General features: G+C 47.5%; 1 protein-coding gene across 1 annotated transcript in view; it reads left to right on the forward strand.

Moving 5' to 3' along the window:
• The window catches only part of LOC107299163 (1-phosphatidylinositol 4,5-bisphosphate phosphodiesterase eta-2-like), a gene marked incomplete at its 3' end in the record, with an annotated part of 29976 nt that overhangs the window by 3269 nt on the left and 12041 nt on the right, over positions 1-14666 (forward strand). Inside the window, exons 2-8 of the mRNA XM_015828530.1 lie at positions 31-160; positions 2665-2835; positions 4704-4797; positions 8283-8486; positions 9582-9702; positions 9840-10011; positions 12270-12377. Coding sequence (XP_015684016.1) covers positions 31-160; positions 2665-2835; positions 4704-4797; positions 8283-8486; positions 9582-9702; positions 9840-10011; positions 12270-12377 — 1000 coding nt within the window. The remainder of the gene's footprint in view (positions 1-30; positions 161-2664; positions 2836-4703; positions 4798-8282; positions 8487-9581; positions 9703-9839; positions 10012-12269; positions 12378-14666) is intronic.

Consider the following 14666-nt stretch of genomic DNA (forward strand, 5'->3'; position numbering starts at 1 on the left):
GAGCCGTCCTTTCCTTAACTCCTGCCAAAGGTGGTTGAAGCAAACCTTTGACGAGGCGGATAAAAACGGCGATGGCAGCCTGAGCATTAACGAAGTCCTCCAGCTGATGCACAAGCTGAACGTCAACCTCCCCCGTCAGAAAGTGAAACAGATGTTCAAGGTAAGAGGCTCCATCGTGCACCAGGGCGCCTAATGAAGGCAGGTGGAGGCGCTTGGAGGGACGGCCGACCTCGGGGGCTGCAGCTCTGGCCGTCTCCCACCTCGGGCTCACCGCCAGATGTTGGGGCTTGCAGCTTGGCAGGCTTGCAAACGGGCCCTGCCGCAGCTATTCACCCAACTTATAATAATAATAATAATAACAACAACAACAATAATAATAAAGTTGGAAGGGACATTGGAGGGTCATCTAGTCCAACCCCCAAAACTCTAGCTGATGATGTTACCTCATTTGGGTAATGAAATATCTCCAAGCAAACCACCAAACTCAGACACCCAGGACCCTCATGTCAAACCTGAGCTACAAATATTCTCCTTTATTAGTTTTCTTGCCTTTCATTAGCACTGATGGTGTTACCTAGGTTGGTAATGAGACGTCTGCAAGAAAACCACCCAGCTCAGAGAGCACCGAGGACCCCATAAAGGATTGAACCCGCCAGGCTGTTGAGAATCTCTTAAACTGAGATCTAACCCATCTTGGGACAAGTTGCGTGGTTAGGCTGTACTTACATTCTCAGACTGAGCAGCTCGTATGCTGGTCTGTCAGTCAACCTTCGCTTTCCCTCCTTAAATCTATTATTTAAAATTGCCAGGGCTAAAATCTCTCTTCGTTTTTCACAGACCTTGCCCAGCTCATTGATGCAACACGGGGGAAAAAAATATCCTTCTAAAATCTCTTAGAATTGCTCCCAATCAATCTGGCCCATACTTAGCTAGAGGCAGTAACGTCAAAAAAAATTGAAGCAATTTCTGTGAAAGTCAGCAAGAGAGAACTTGTGTCTATTGTTAGTCCCCCTTTTTTTTAATAAGCTCTCTCCCTTTTTTAAAAAAAAAAATTCCTCCTTTTTTCTCTCTGCCTCAATTAGCTGCCCCTGCAAATGCCCGCCATAAAGAGATAGCAGCAGCGTGGAAAGTTAGAAATAACACTCTCTTTAATGTTGGAAGATTAAGAAAAGAAATACTTCCATTTGTAGAGAGAAAGTGGTGTGCCTTTTGCACTAGCGGAGAGAGAGAATTAAATGGGAAATAGATACGCCGATTATTGCTAAAGATGTACCAGACTATTTCAAAAGAACTCTGTTAATTTGTTAAAGCGAGTTTTTAAATGTCTGGCAAGGAAATTTCATGCTCCCCCCCCTTGTAAAACTTAATTTGCCATCTATCTTGAGTTCTGACATAAAACTGGCGCACTGCAGCAGGGACCTCTTGATTTTCCTGCGGTTCGTTAAATTGTGGTGTCATTCCCGGGTTTTTGAAAGAAAAAGAAATTGTTTTGCCTGTTTAATCCATGCAGTGATATCTTCACACATCAAAGCCAGCTTAGGGGGTGATTGGCAGGCAGGATGCCAGCTTCAGCAGCTGATTGACACCTTCCTCCCCTGCCAGCAGCTGGGGGAATATTTATTGAAATTTCCCCCACAAGTTGAAATGTTCCCAGCAAAGTCCTAATAAGCTCCATGTAAATTGGTCGGAGAATGCATTAACAGGGACGGAAAATAGACAGCGTGATCAAATGAGATTTTCAGCAGGATCTGCCATCTCAAGTCACTGAACACCATATTTGATACAGGTGGAATATAGTAGAAACAGGACAGGTGTAAAAAAAAATATCCAGTTTTTTGGGGTGTGTGACCCTTCCTTCCTTCCTTCCTTCCTCCCTCCCTCCCTCCCTCCCTCCCTCCCTCTCGCTTTCCTTCCTTCCTTTCTTCCTTCCTTCCTTCCTTCCTTCCTTCCTTCCTCCCTACCTCCCTCTCTCCTTCTTTCCTTCCTTCCTTCCTTTCTTCCTTCCTCCCTCCCTCCCTCCCTCTCACCTTCCTTCCTTTCTTCCTTCCTTCCTTCCTCCCTCCCTCTCTCCTTCTTTCCTTCCTTCCTTCCTCCCTCCCTCCCTCTCATCTTCCTTCCTTCCTCCCTCCCTCCCTCACCTTCCTTCCTTCCTCCCTCCCTCTCATCTTCCTTCCTTCCTTCCTCCCTCCCTCCCTCACCTTCCTTCCTTCCTCCCTCCCTCCCTCCCTCCTTCAATGACAAGCCAAGAAACATCATTTTCCTGCGAAGTGAGGAATTCCACCTGTGCTGGAATTGTGCATGTGAAGTTTAGTGAAGAGAAGGACTAGAGATGGCAAGATAGCAGCCTTTCAATATTTGAGGGGCTGCCCCAAATAAGAGGGGGGAGTGTCAACTTATTTTCCAAAGCGCCTGAAGAAGGCAGGACAAGAAGCAACGGATGGAAACTAATCAAGGAGAGAAGCAACCTAGAAGAACTATGGAGAAACTTCCTAACAGCGAGAACAATGAACCAGTGGAACCGCTTGCCACCAGAAGTTGTGGGTGCTCCATCCCTGGAGGCTTTTAAGAAGCGATTGCACAACTGGTGTAGGATTTCCTCCAAGGTCCCGCCCAACTCTCTCATTCTAGGTTATGATCTGCTCTCCCCTCCCCTTGTTTCCACAGGAGGCGGATACGGATGACAACCAGGGCACCCTGGACTTCGAAGAATTCTGCGCTTTCTACAAGGTGATGTCCACCCGGCGTGACCTGTACCTCCTTATGCTCACCTACAGCAACCACAAGGACTTCCTAGACGCCGAGGACCTCAAGCGCTTTCTGGAGACCGAGCAAAAGGTAGGCGTGAAGCCGTCGCCCCTCCCGGCATCGCGCAGCCCTCCTTCGGCTCTCTCCGATTTCCTAGCGGCCGGCAGAACCGTAGAAACAAAGGCAGGCCTTGACTTTGCTTGACAGACGGTCGCCAAAGGGGATCGCAGGATCCCGGGGTCCCTGCGACCCTCATAAATAGGAACCAGCCTCTGAATTTTGATCTCCTGACCACGGGGAGGCTGCAACGGTCGTAAGTGTGAAAAACTGGTCCTAAGTCCCCTTTTTCAGGGCCGTAACGTTGAACGGTGCCAAGAAAGTTTGTAAAATGGAGCAAAATTCACCTAACCAAGGTCTCACTTAGGGACAGAAATTTTTGGCTCAGCTGTAGCCGTACGTTGAGGACTACCTGTACTTTTTCTTCTCCTTGCTGCCTTTCTTCTTTTGCTCACTTTATAAATCTTGCCTGGTAAACTATTTCGAGACGGCGTGCGTTGTTGTGATTTGAAGCAAATCCTGATCAAATGGTTGCCCTGGATTAAATGTCGGGGTTCTGAATGACCTCATAAGATCCAGATATGTTTTTCTGCTTCCTCCATCCCCCCCTTTGTGTTAAATGATTCATCCTTTCTACTTCAGTTGCTGGATTCCGCCACTGCGCACACCTGGCTGAAGGGTATTCATGCCCTGTCAGTTAATGGGTTGTGCACAGGTCTCACAGCTCTCCAATATAATGTCTGTTCTGTGTTTCCACATTGATTTACTGTCTGCTTTCCGGTGGACTGAGCGCCCGGCCTCACCCAGATCCATTTATCCTGGCCTAGCGCCTGGTCTCAGCTCAAGATTCCAGGGCTTGCATTTCAATATGCTTGTGAAGCGATGGCTGGATCAGTGTATCTGGGTTGCATGTGCTATTTGGAAGTTTTTGGGGGGCAGGGGCGTGTGCTTTGAGCCACCCCAAATTGATTGGAATCAGAGAGTGTCCAAGAGGGAGGGAGGGAAGAAGGAAGGAAGGAAGGAAGGAAGGAAGGAAGGAAGGAGGGAGGGAGGGAGGGAAGGAAGGAAGGAAGGAAAAATGAGATATGAGGAAGGAAGGAAGGAAGGAAGGAAGGAAGGAAGGAAGGAAGGAAGGAAGGAAGGGAAAGGAAGGAAGGAAGGAAGGAAGACGAAGGAAGGAAGGAAAAATGAAAGACAAAGAAGGGAAGGAAGGAAGGAAGGAAGGAAGGAAAAATGAAAGCCGAAGGAAGTAAAAATGAAAGAGAAAGAAGGGAAGGAAGGAAAGAAGGAAGGAAGGAAGGAAGGAAGGAAGGAAGGAAGGAAGGAAGGAAGGAAAAAAAATAAAGTAGAGAAAGGGTGGGAGGGGAAGGAAGGAAGGAAAGAAAAATAAAAGAAGGAAGGAAGGAAGGAAAGAAAGAAAAATAAAAGAAAAGGGGAAGGAGGGAGAAAAATGAAAGCGAAGGAAGGAAGGAGGGAAGGAAGGAAGGAAGGAAGGAAGGAAGGAAGGACAAATGAAAGAGAAGGGAGGGTTGCCTGGCTCGAAAATTCTGGGAGCTGAAATCCACAGGTCTTAAAGTCGCCAAGGTTGGGAATCCCTGCTATGGAACTTGAGAAACTGGCCATTACAATATGGACGCTCCCTGGGATGGCATGGGAGGGGGGGTTTATCCTGCCCCACCCTTGGCATTTGACCAAAAATGACCTGCCAATGGCTGGCAGCTTGTATCAAAGGTTGGCTGATTGTCAGGGAGGACCATCTCTTTGCACGATGGGAAGAAACGAACCCTGGACGTGGCTGGACAAAGAAAAAGAGAAAAAAAAATCCACCTTACAAGACCCCTGGACAAAATGTCCCTCGGGTGCCCCAATTTGTCTGCCTCACCTTTCTTTTATTCCTTTAGATGAGCAACGTCACCAAGGAGCACTGCTTGGAAATTATCGGCCAGTTTGAACCGTGTCCGGAAAACAGGCAGCAAGGAGCGCTGGGGATCGACGGTAAGCTCCCGCTTGCTTTGACCCACACACCCCATCACCTGGATGTTGTCATCCACACAACCCAAATCGAGACAGTCCTGTGTGCCTCAGGATTACAGCCTGACCAATTCTGGAGCCGCGTTCCTACAGTCAAACCCTCGGGGACCTGACATTTGCTCAAGCCGAATACGGTGTCCGATCCTCGTTTGCTATTTCTGGGCTATTTCTCTCCCTCGTCCCCTTAATCTCTCCCCTCCTCTTTTTTTTTTTTCCTGGAGTTGCTTTCCAAAAGTTGCTTTTGACAGGCATCCAAACTGTCCAAATTTAATTGATGTACAGTAGTTTGATTTTAATGGGTGCACGCTCCGACATCCACAGCCGCTTGCCACCAGCTTTTTAATTTACTTTTATGATGAGCAAAGGCCGTGATGAGGCAACTGCCATCCTCCCAACATCCAGGATTCGTAGACACCTTTGGTGCCCATGTTCCACCCCCAATCTAACAGAAACACCCCCCCCCCCAATTGTCTGAAGCTGTTGCTTTGCGGAGTTGCCGCCTTCGTACAGCATCGATTCTGTGCGAGCGGATTAAGTGAGAGTCGGGTTTGAAAAATGAGCCTGCCTCCTTGATTCCGATAAGAAATCGGGGAAGGAGAACCAGTGATAAATGGAGATGGATGGAGAAGCAGAGCCCTCTGACTTGGAAGGGGAAAAAAAAAACAGACGTAAAATTCTTTGTATTAAAAAAAAAAAGGGCTGGGGGGGAAGATTCACGGCTATCAATTCCGTCCTTCTCCGAATTAGCTTTCTGATCTCTGTCGCCTCGGCTTTAATCCCCCTTCGGCTAGACTGCTGCAACTCATATTGCCTAGGGCCGCCCCTGAACTAAGTTTGGGAGCCGCAGCTTGTACAGATGTGTTCACGATCTCTTCCTGGTCTTGAAGAATGAAGCTCAACTCCTAGTATTTTGGGGGAGGGGAAGGGAACATCACTTTTGGGGGGAAGGTGTCCATATTAGGAGTCCCAGCCCCGAGTGCTCTTCCCACCAATGGGACCACTTTGGCCGTGATTTTCCACGTTGTCTCCAGTTCCTCCATCAGGGCTTGATATTTCTCCAGCCTCTCATCCTTTCTTCCTGAGGTTGCTGTCAGCCTTCAAGAGGAAAACATGTCATGAATGGGTGGCTGTAGACTCAAGTGCTGTGAAAGTTGCCTATGCCGAGATTAAAATTAACCTTCTGTAAAAAAATAAAAAGATGTTGATGAACTGGCAGGCACAATGCTCCCAGACACACACACACACACACACACACACAAACACAGAGCAGGGAGACATTTGCCAAGCACCCAAGGTGAGTCCATTGTAACGGGCTTCCAAGCCTCAGTTGCTAGGTAGTCTGCAGCAACAACAAAAAAATTGACATAGCTGTCACCACCACCCAAGAGTGCAGACAAAATCAGACTGGAGAAGAAACACACACAGAAACACACACACACAGACCAAGCTGTGGTTGGGAAGGATTAGGAAGCAGCCAGAACCAGACTGGAACCAGGGGGTTAAAATCACTTCAGCCAGTTGGAGATGATCCGAGAAGGAAACCAAAATCAAACCATTAGGCCTGGATGAAGAAGAGAAGTTTAAAGTTTTCGGCCTGGCTTTTGGGAGAGGGGTGGGGGGGTCTGTCTGGGGAACCCAGAGGGAAAGCATTTGAAAGGACTCTCTCCAACTCTGTCCCCCCCCTACCACCCCACCCCCCAAGCAGGCCGCGTTGAACAAGCTTTTGAGGAAAGCTTCAAGAGCTGAAAGCCAAAAACACTCCATTCTCAGAAGCAGCTTTATCTGTCTCAGCCTTTTTCTCCTGCCTAATTAGTTCTCCGTGGACCCAGCTGGCTCACAGGCCATGGATGATGGGGGTTTTTTTGGGGGGGGGAGTTTAGGTGCATTAAGTGGCCTGGATAACAGAGTGCACCCTTTTCCTCCGCAAAGCGTCTCTTAACTCTGTTTTGTGGCTATTGGGATGATGGGCCGGGATGACATCTAAAGATGGCTTGCCCGAGGCCAGTCAGCATCTCTTTATTCACACAGCATGAATGACACCATCCTCTGTCATCCTCTAACTCACCTGGATCTTTCATGGGCTGGTTGTTTTCGCCAACTCTCTCCAGTGGCCCAGGCACAGCCCACCTGCTCCTCTCTCGCCGTTCCTTTTCCTATCTTCCCAAATTGAAATATATATATATATACTGTATTTTCCGGCGTATAAGACGACTGGGCGTATAAGACGACCCCCAACTTTTCCAGTTAAAATATAGAGTTTGAGCGAGAGAGGGGGGGGGAGAGAAAACCTGATGAGTAACATGCCAAACCACATGTGTAAAGGAATAAAATAGAATACCCGTATTTTATTTATTTATTTATTTATTTATTGAATTTATATCCCGCCCTTCTCCTTGCGGACTCAGGGCGGCTGACAATCAATTTAAAAATACACCAAAAACAATTACAAAATTTAAAATTAGTTAAAAAGAAATATTTAAATATTGTCTAATTAAAATATGAATTAAAACCTCTCTAAAAATTGCCCTAGGCCAGTCCCGCTTGTTGGAATAGCCATGTCTTAAGGGCGCGGCGGAAGGAAGGGAGATCAGGGATCACCCTGATCTCTGGGGGCAGCTCATTCCAGAGGGTGGGAGCTCCCACAGAGAAGGCCCTCCCCCTTGGGGTCGCCAGCCGGCACTGTAAGACGTGTAAGACGACTGGGCGTATAAGACGACTGGGCGTATAAGACGACCCCCGACTTTTGAGAAGATTTTCAGGGTTTAGAAAGTCGTCTTATACGCCGGAAAATACGGTATATTGCATGTTAGGCAGCTGTGTTAACCTCTAGGCCACTGGCTCCCCCTCACTCCTGTCAGTAGAGACCAGGGAGGATATATATATATATATCTATATGTTGGGTGGAGCACCCGGTTTCTTTGCTGAGTTTCCAACTAGACTTGTACTAGAACAGGGATGATGCTCAGAGTACGTCCATGTATTTCATCCGGCAATGACGGCGATGAGTTTTCTGCATTACTATGGATTTTCTCTCAGTGTCGATGTAATTAAACCTGCTTGTAATTACTTGAGCATATTTAAGCCATTGTCTCGATAATTATCCCTCTTTCTCTTGAGAAGTTAAGCATTCATGGGTGGGGGCGTCTAGTAATTCATCCTCCCCCTCTGTCAGTCATTCTGACAGGGAAATTATGCCATGACTAGTCCACCTTCAGAACGAGAGGACTCCATCCCTTGAAGACACATCTCTCTAACTTGAGTTCTTTGGTTCTTCCGTCCTTTATCTTCCAGAGGTGCGTGGGATCCCACGAACGTCAGCCAGGATTGACAAGGCTCTGGGAACTCTTAATAATTCCAACATGGGGTTAAGGAGGGTCTCTCTCTCTCTCCCCCCCCCTCCCAAGGCCCTTCTAGAATAACCACACCCCGGAATTTTCCTTCCTTTACAGGGTTCACCTCTTACATGCGCAGCCCCGCTGGGGACGTCTTCAACCCGGAACACTACCAGGTCAACCAAGACATGACTCGCCCTCTGAGTCACTACTTCATCACCTCGTCTCATAACACCTACCTCATGGGGGACCAGCTGATGTCCCAGTCCAGAGTGGACATGTACGCCTGGGTCCTGCAGTCCGGGTGCCGATGTGTGGAAGGTGAGATTCGAGAGGGAGGGACCCCCTTTCCATTGCCCCATTTGGAAATCCAGCTGTGTCATGGCAAAACGCCGCAGTTTCCTGTTAGACCCACAAAGCTGTGGATCTCTCTTCCTCTCTCCCCCCTCCTCTCTCTCCCTCTCTGTCCCTCTTTCTCTCCCTCTCCCTCCCTCTCTCCCTCTCCCTCTCTCTCCCTTCCTCCCCCTCTCTCTCTCCCTCCCTCTCTCTCTCCCTCTCTCTCCCTCTTTCTCTCCCTGTCTCTCTCTCTCCCTCTTTCTTTCCCTCTCCCTCCCTCTCCTTCTCCCTCCCTCCCTCTCCCTCTCCCTCTCTCTCTCTCTCTCCCTCCCTCCCTCTCCCTCCCTCTCTCTCTCTCTCTCTCTCACACACACACACACACACACACACACACACAGACATTTTTCCAGATCTTTTGTGAAGAAACTTGCATGATTGGGGACAATTGGGACAAACTCCTTGGGGTGCATTGGCCAAATTTAGGGCTTTGTGTCCTAGCAGGGGGTCTCTGTCTACCTAGAGCAAAGTAGTCAGGGGGATAAGACCAGCGGCTCTAAGCCTAGTTGAATGTGACTCTCTCTGGGAGGATGAACCAGGATCATATTTGACACTAAGGAATCGGGCGGGTCTTTTGAAGGCATCTAGTTCACCTTCACTCAGTTTTGAATTTTTTCCTTCCTTCCTTCCTTCCTTCCTTCCTTCCTTCCTTCCTTCCTTCCTTCCTTCCTTCCCCATTTGCCTTTTTGTTTTAAACAAATGGCTTTTGGTTTTTTTTTTGTCCCGTTCTTTTCAAACCAGCTTGGCCCCACTCCCAGCTAAGAAGGGAGACTCAGCTATCCTAAGAAACCAGCTTGTCTTTTTTTGGTTGTGCTTAGAGCCCTTCAGATCGTTCTCGGTCCATGCCGAGCATATTCTCCAGTTAGTCCTCCAGCCTCTGGAAGTCTTTTCCCATCAGCAGTTGGCATCTCAAACCCCCCACAGATGTACTTTGGGGCGTGGTTTGGGCTCCAGACAGCAAATAGGTAACAAAACACAAGATGCAGGTCTAACATCCCAGCGTCTTTTTTCCCCGTTACGCAGTTGACTGCTGGGACGGTCCGGAGGGCGAGCCTATAGTCCACCACGGCTACACCTTGACCTCCAAGATCCTTTTCAAAGATGTGATTGAGACCATCAACAAGTACGCCTTCATCAAAAGCGAGTATGTGTTTTCCATCTTGAGGACTAGAACGCCAAAAGGCGAAAAGTTTACCTTCGTGATATTCCTTCCTTTATTTTCCCATTTGCAACCTTATTTTCTGCTGAAAATCCAGCAGCTTTCCTGATCTCCCCCCACAGGTACCCCATCATTTTATCCATCGAAAACCACTGCAGTGTCACCCAGCAGAAAAAAATGGCCCAGTACCTGGTGGAAATTTTGGGAGACAAACTGGACTTGTCTACAGCCAACAACGAGGACCCCAATCAGCTGCCTTCCCCGGAGACCCTCAAGGGGAAAATCTTGGTTAAGGTAATCCAAGATAAAATTAGGCAGAGATCAGATTTGGTTGGCGTCCCTGGTAGCCAGGATTGTGGCCCAAATCCTTCTCTTGATCTCTCCCAAGGATGTGGTCGCTATATTTAAGCCAAACGTGTCCTGCCTAATGGCCAATTAAGATCAAAAATCAAAGTCAATGGACTTTATTTAATCATTTACCAGCCTTAGGTAATACAGGAGATAAAATAAGATCAAAGGTACAAACAATAAAAGAAGGGAAGGGAAGATGGAACGTAGCCAGCACTGGTGAGACCTGCTTACTTTAGGTAAATCACCTTGAACACTGAGACCATTAACACTAAGGCCCCATCATAAATGAAGCTAGAAAAAGATAAAAGAGTCCTTGTTTATTTACTAAACTTGGAGCAAGTTTAATCAAATCACTTTCACAACACGTGGCAATGCCACAGGAGAACACATCAACACTGGAAGGTTTTCAAGAAGAGATTGGACAGCCATTGGTTTGAAATGGTGTGGGGTCTTCCGCTTGAGGAGAAGACCTCCACGGTCCCTTCCAACTCTGTTATTCTTGATTAAAAAAAAATTTTTTTTAGTTAATCCCTCCTTTCTTTCTCTTACCTTCCTTCCCCCCGTCGGTTCTGTTGCTTTTTACGCTGCCGGAGTTTAATTCCTTTTCCCCCAAAGAGTTTTAGACAATCTGCGGCAGCTGGCCAGTTCTCAGTGATTAGATTTTGGAGTGGAGTGGTGAGGATCAGGGCTAGCCTTTCCCGAGAGACTTTGGCCTCTCGAAAGCAATCCATTTCCACTCAGCTTTGATCAACGCTTCGGATTGCGCGTTCCTAACGGAGAGCCCATCTTCTGCGCCCACCGATCAATCCAATCCCCTTCTGGGATTTCGTGGCGAGGACGATCGATTGATAAATGTATTTCTCGTGGCCCTGTTTGAAGCTCTCCCATTCCTTCGAGCTGGGGTCTAGCTCAGTGGTTCTCAACCTGTGGGTCGGGACCCCATTTGGGGTCGATCGACCATTTCACGGGGGTCGCCAAGCAAGGCTGTCCGCCATTTTTTTCCCCTTTTCCGGCGGGTGCCTTACCTCCCTTGGGCTGGGCCAGCTGGTGGTCGGCCTGCTCCGTCTCTGCCGCTTGCCAGCTACGCCTCGGCCGGCGCAGGGGGCGGAACCACGCATGCGCGGCACTCCCGGGCGGGGAAAGTGCTCGACTTACGACCGGTTGGGTAGTCCTCGACTTACGACCGGTTTAGTCCTCGACGTACGACCGGTTTAGTCCTCGACTTACGACCGGTTGGGGTCGCGGCATTAAAAAGGTTGAGAACCACTGGTCTAGCTAGAATGAAAACAACGTGGCCACGATTGGAAGCCACGTTGATGCAGACCTCAAGAGCAGGTGGAGGAAAAACTCTTTTTGGTGACTTCCTGGCCACTTCTCAGTCGTGTGGCTTCCCCTTTGACTTTGCTTGTCAGAAGGTCGCAAAAGGGGATCCCGTGACCCCCCCCCAGGACACGGTGACCGTCACAAGTGTGAGTCAGTTGTCAAGTACCTGAATGTAAATCACGTGACCCTGGGGGTGAAAATGGTCCCTTTTCCCAGTGCTGTTGTAACTTCAACCTGCCACTAAATGAACTGTTATAAGTCAAGGACTTTCTGATAGATGCAAGAATATCCCACCGTGATAATTTCGCAGAAAGCTGTTCTCCTTTAAAAGAGTAAGAAAGTGAATGAGAACTGATGGGAAACTTTGGAAATTAATAAATATGAGTTTTTTGGGGGGTGAGAAGGTGGAGGAATTGATGATGATGATGATGATGATGATGATGATAAAGTTGGAAGGGACCTTGGAGGTCATCTAGTCCAACCCCCTGCTCAGGCAGGAAACCCTATACCATTTCGGACAAATGGTTCAGCCAACAAAATAAACTATAGAGATCCAGGTTCCATAAAATGGAACCGATGTTCCCCTGTTCGGCCCTCCTCTCCTTCTGTTACATTTCCTGGCTTACTCAGCCCAGCACTCTTGGGCCCATGTTACTCAGCCCAGTCACTCTCAAGCCCATGCTTCCCCCCCTCCCCCAAGCTCTACTTAATGGACTTGCTTCAATAAGCGAGCAGGGGGAGAGACAACTTGGGAAGGATGAATTATGCAAGCGATAAATAAATGATATTCTTCCTTTTGATATTTGGCACAGCCAGCGGGAGTGCCAGTTGGCCGTCGGCGTTTATTCCTCTCCTAACGACACGTTTTGGCATTCTAGGGGAAAAAGCTTCCGGCCAACATTAGCGAAGACGCCGAAGAGGGCGAAGTATCCGATGAGGACAGCGCGGATGAGATGGACGATGACTGTAAGCTGATGAACGGGGATGTAAGTATTGAAAATGCAGGCAGAGTTGGAATGTAGAGTTGATTCTTGTTGACCAAACCCAACCACAGTAATGTTGATCTGGGGAAGAAGAAAGAGGGAAAATGCTTTTTGCCAAGGTGTTTTTTTTAGAAGCATATGAATAGAATAGAATAGAATAGAGCTGGAAGGGACCTTGGAGGTCTTCTAGTCCAGCCCCCTGCTCAGGCAGGAGAATCTATACTGTCTCAGACAGGTGAATGTCCAGTCTCTTCTTAAAAATCTCCAGTGATGGAGTGCCCACGATTTCTGGTGGCAAGCTGTTCCACTGGTTGATTGTCCTCACTGTCAGGAAGTTTCTCCTTAATTCCAGGTTGCTTCTCTCCTTGATCAGCTTCCAACCATTTTTTCTCGTCCTTCCCTCTGATGCTCTGGTGAACAACCTGGCCTCCTCTTCTTTGTGGCAGCCCCTCAGATACTGGAACACTACTATCATGTCTCCCCTATTTCTTCTTTTCTTTAGGCTAGCCAAACCCAAGTCCTGCAGCCGTTCTTCGTATGTTTTAGTCTCCAGGCCTTTAATCATCTTAGTTGCTCTTCTTTGAACTTTTTCCAAACTCTCAACATCTTTTTTGTGATATGGTGACCAGAATTGGCTGCAGTATTCCAGGTGTGGTTTTACTAGGGCTTTATAAAGCGGTAATATTACTTTGCGTGATCTTCGTGAACTTCGTACGTTCTTGTTTGTGTCGAGGTGCTCGTTTCAAACACCCGTTCAGAGACCCATCAGATCAGAGTTGACAACTTCTTGGGAGCTCCTGAACCCAGATTTGATCTTGGAGGCACAGAGCCTCTTGTCTTAACCATTTTCACGGAGGAGAACCAGTCAACTGAATTAAGATTTTTCACCAGGGAGATAACGGAGTAACAGCTTCTTTAGATTTCCTTGTTAGTGTATTTATTTTCTGAACAAGCACTTTTCTTGCTTCAGCACCTGGGACAGCACCCGCCTTCTGTCAAAAGCCAGAATACATAAAAAAATATATATATATCTCATCCCAATTGCTTATCTATTGGATACACACTGCTTATTTCTAGGTGTTGCAAAACGTAATAAATCTAATTGAAAGCTTGGAAGTTTCCCCCGCTGCGGGTATTTTATATCCCCCCCAGATGAGTTTGAACGGCAACTTTTAGCAGCCACGTGGGAGAGAAAGTACCTTCTTCCCTTCAGTCCAGATCCTAATGTGAACAATGTTAATTCCTGTATTTTGCGGTGTTTCTTTATTAAAAAAATAAAACATGTATAAAAACCCTCTGCAAGCAAGCATCTGGATGGCCAGCTGCGAATGGCTAGTTATGCTCACCAAGGGCACCTCCAAAGCCAAGAAAACGGCCGCCTGTTTTATTTTTGAGAGCATTCATTGCCATGTGCTTTGGCCAATTAAGGAAGCAAAGGTTGTGGTCTTTGTAAAGTACAGCTTGCTCGACCGAGGACGCGAAACCGAGCGAGAAATTCGACACAGGCGGCGAGCCGCGTGATGCGCACCTTTTAGCGTGCCCTACTTTTTTTTTAAAAAAAGCATCCGTCACTGAGAAAGCAGCCGAAAAGAACAGGAGTTTAATATTGGTCTCACCAGAATTGAGGGTTAGGAAAACTTTCCTGGTCTCCTTCCCCCCCTCCCTGAATTCCTTTATACCTTTGCAATCCACAAACAAGAATAATCCTGAATCGCTCCCGATAAGGCAGAGGCAAATCTAATTTTGCTCTCTTTGAGTCTGTCTGGCATCGACTGTGCAGTTCTTGAGATGTTTGGCAAAGCCCATCAGCCTTCATTTGTTTTGACATTTACCTTGTGCCGAATCCAAAAACAATTGAGGGGAAAAAACACCTGGGAACCACTAATCAAACATTCATAGGGCTTGTCACTCAAGGAACTCTACGATTGTGATTGATTTTTTAGCTGCTTGGTTAAACCGAAGTCATGTTTGAAGTGCACACCGGTCATAAAAATGCCCGCGTAATAGAAGCAGGAGGCTGTATATTAGTCTGTTGAGAAGAAAATGGGATTAATTTAACTTTGGGGTTCGTGTGCTTCTCGCTTTCCTCGTTCAGTTCACTTTTACCAGTTATAGATAGTCTTGACTTACGACCGCAGCTGAGCCCAGAATTTCTGTTGCTAAGCGAAACAGCTGTTAAGTGAGTTTTGCCCCATTTTACGTCCTTTTTGGCCCAGTTGTTAAGCCAACGACTGCAGCCCTTAAAGTTAGTAACATTAGCAAAAAAAAAAAGAGGATCACACAACTCCGACC

The sequence above is a fragment of the Protobothrops mucrosquamatus genome, unplaced genomic scaffold, assembly GCF_001527695.2.
Source record: "Protobothrops mucrosquamatus isolate PMUCROS unplaced genomic scaffold, P.Mucros_1.0 scaffold4631, whole genome shotgun sequence".
Taxonomy (NCBI): Eukaryota; Metazoa; Chordata; class Lepidosauria; order Squamata; family Viperidae; genus Protobothrops; species Protobothrops mucrosquamatus.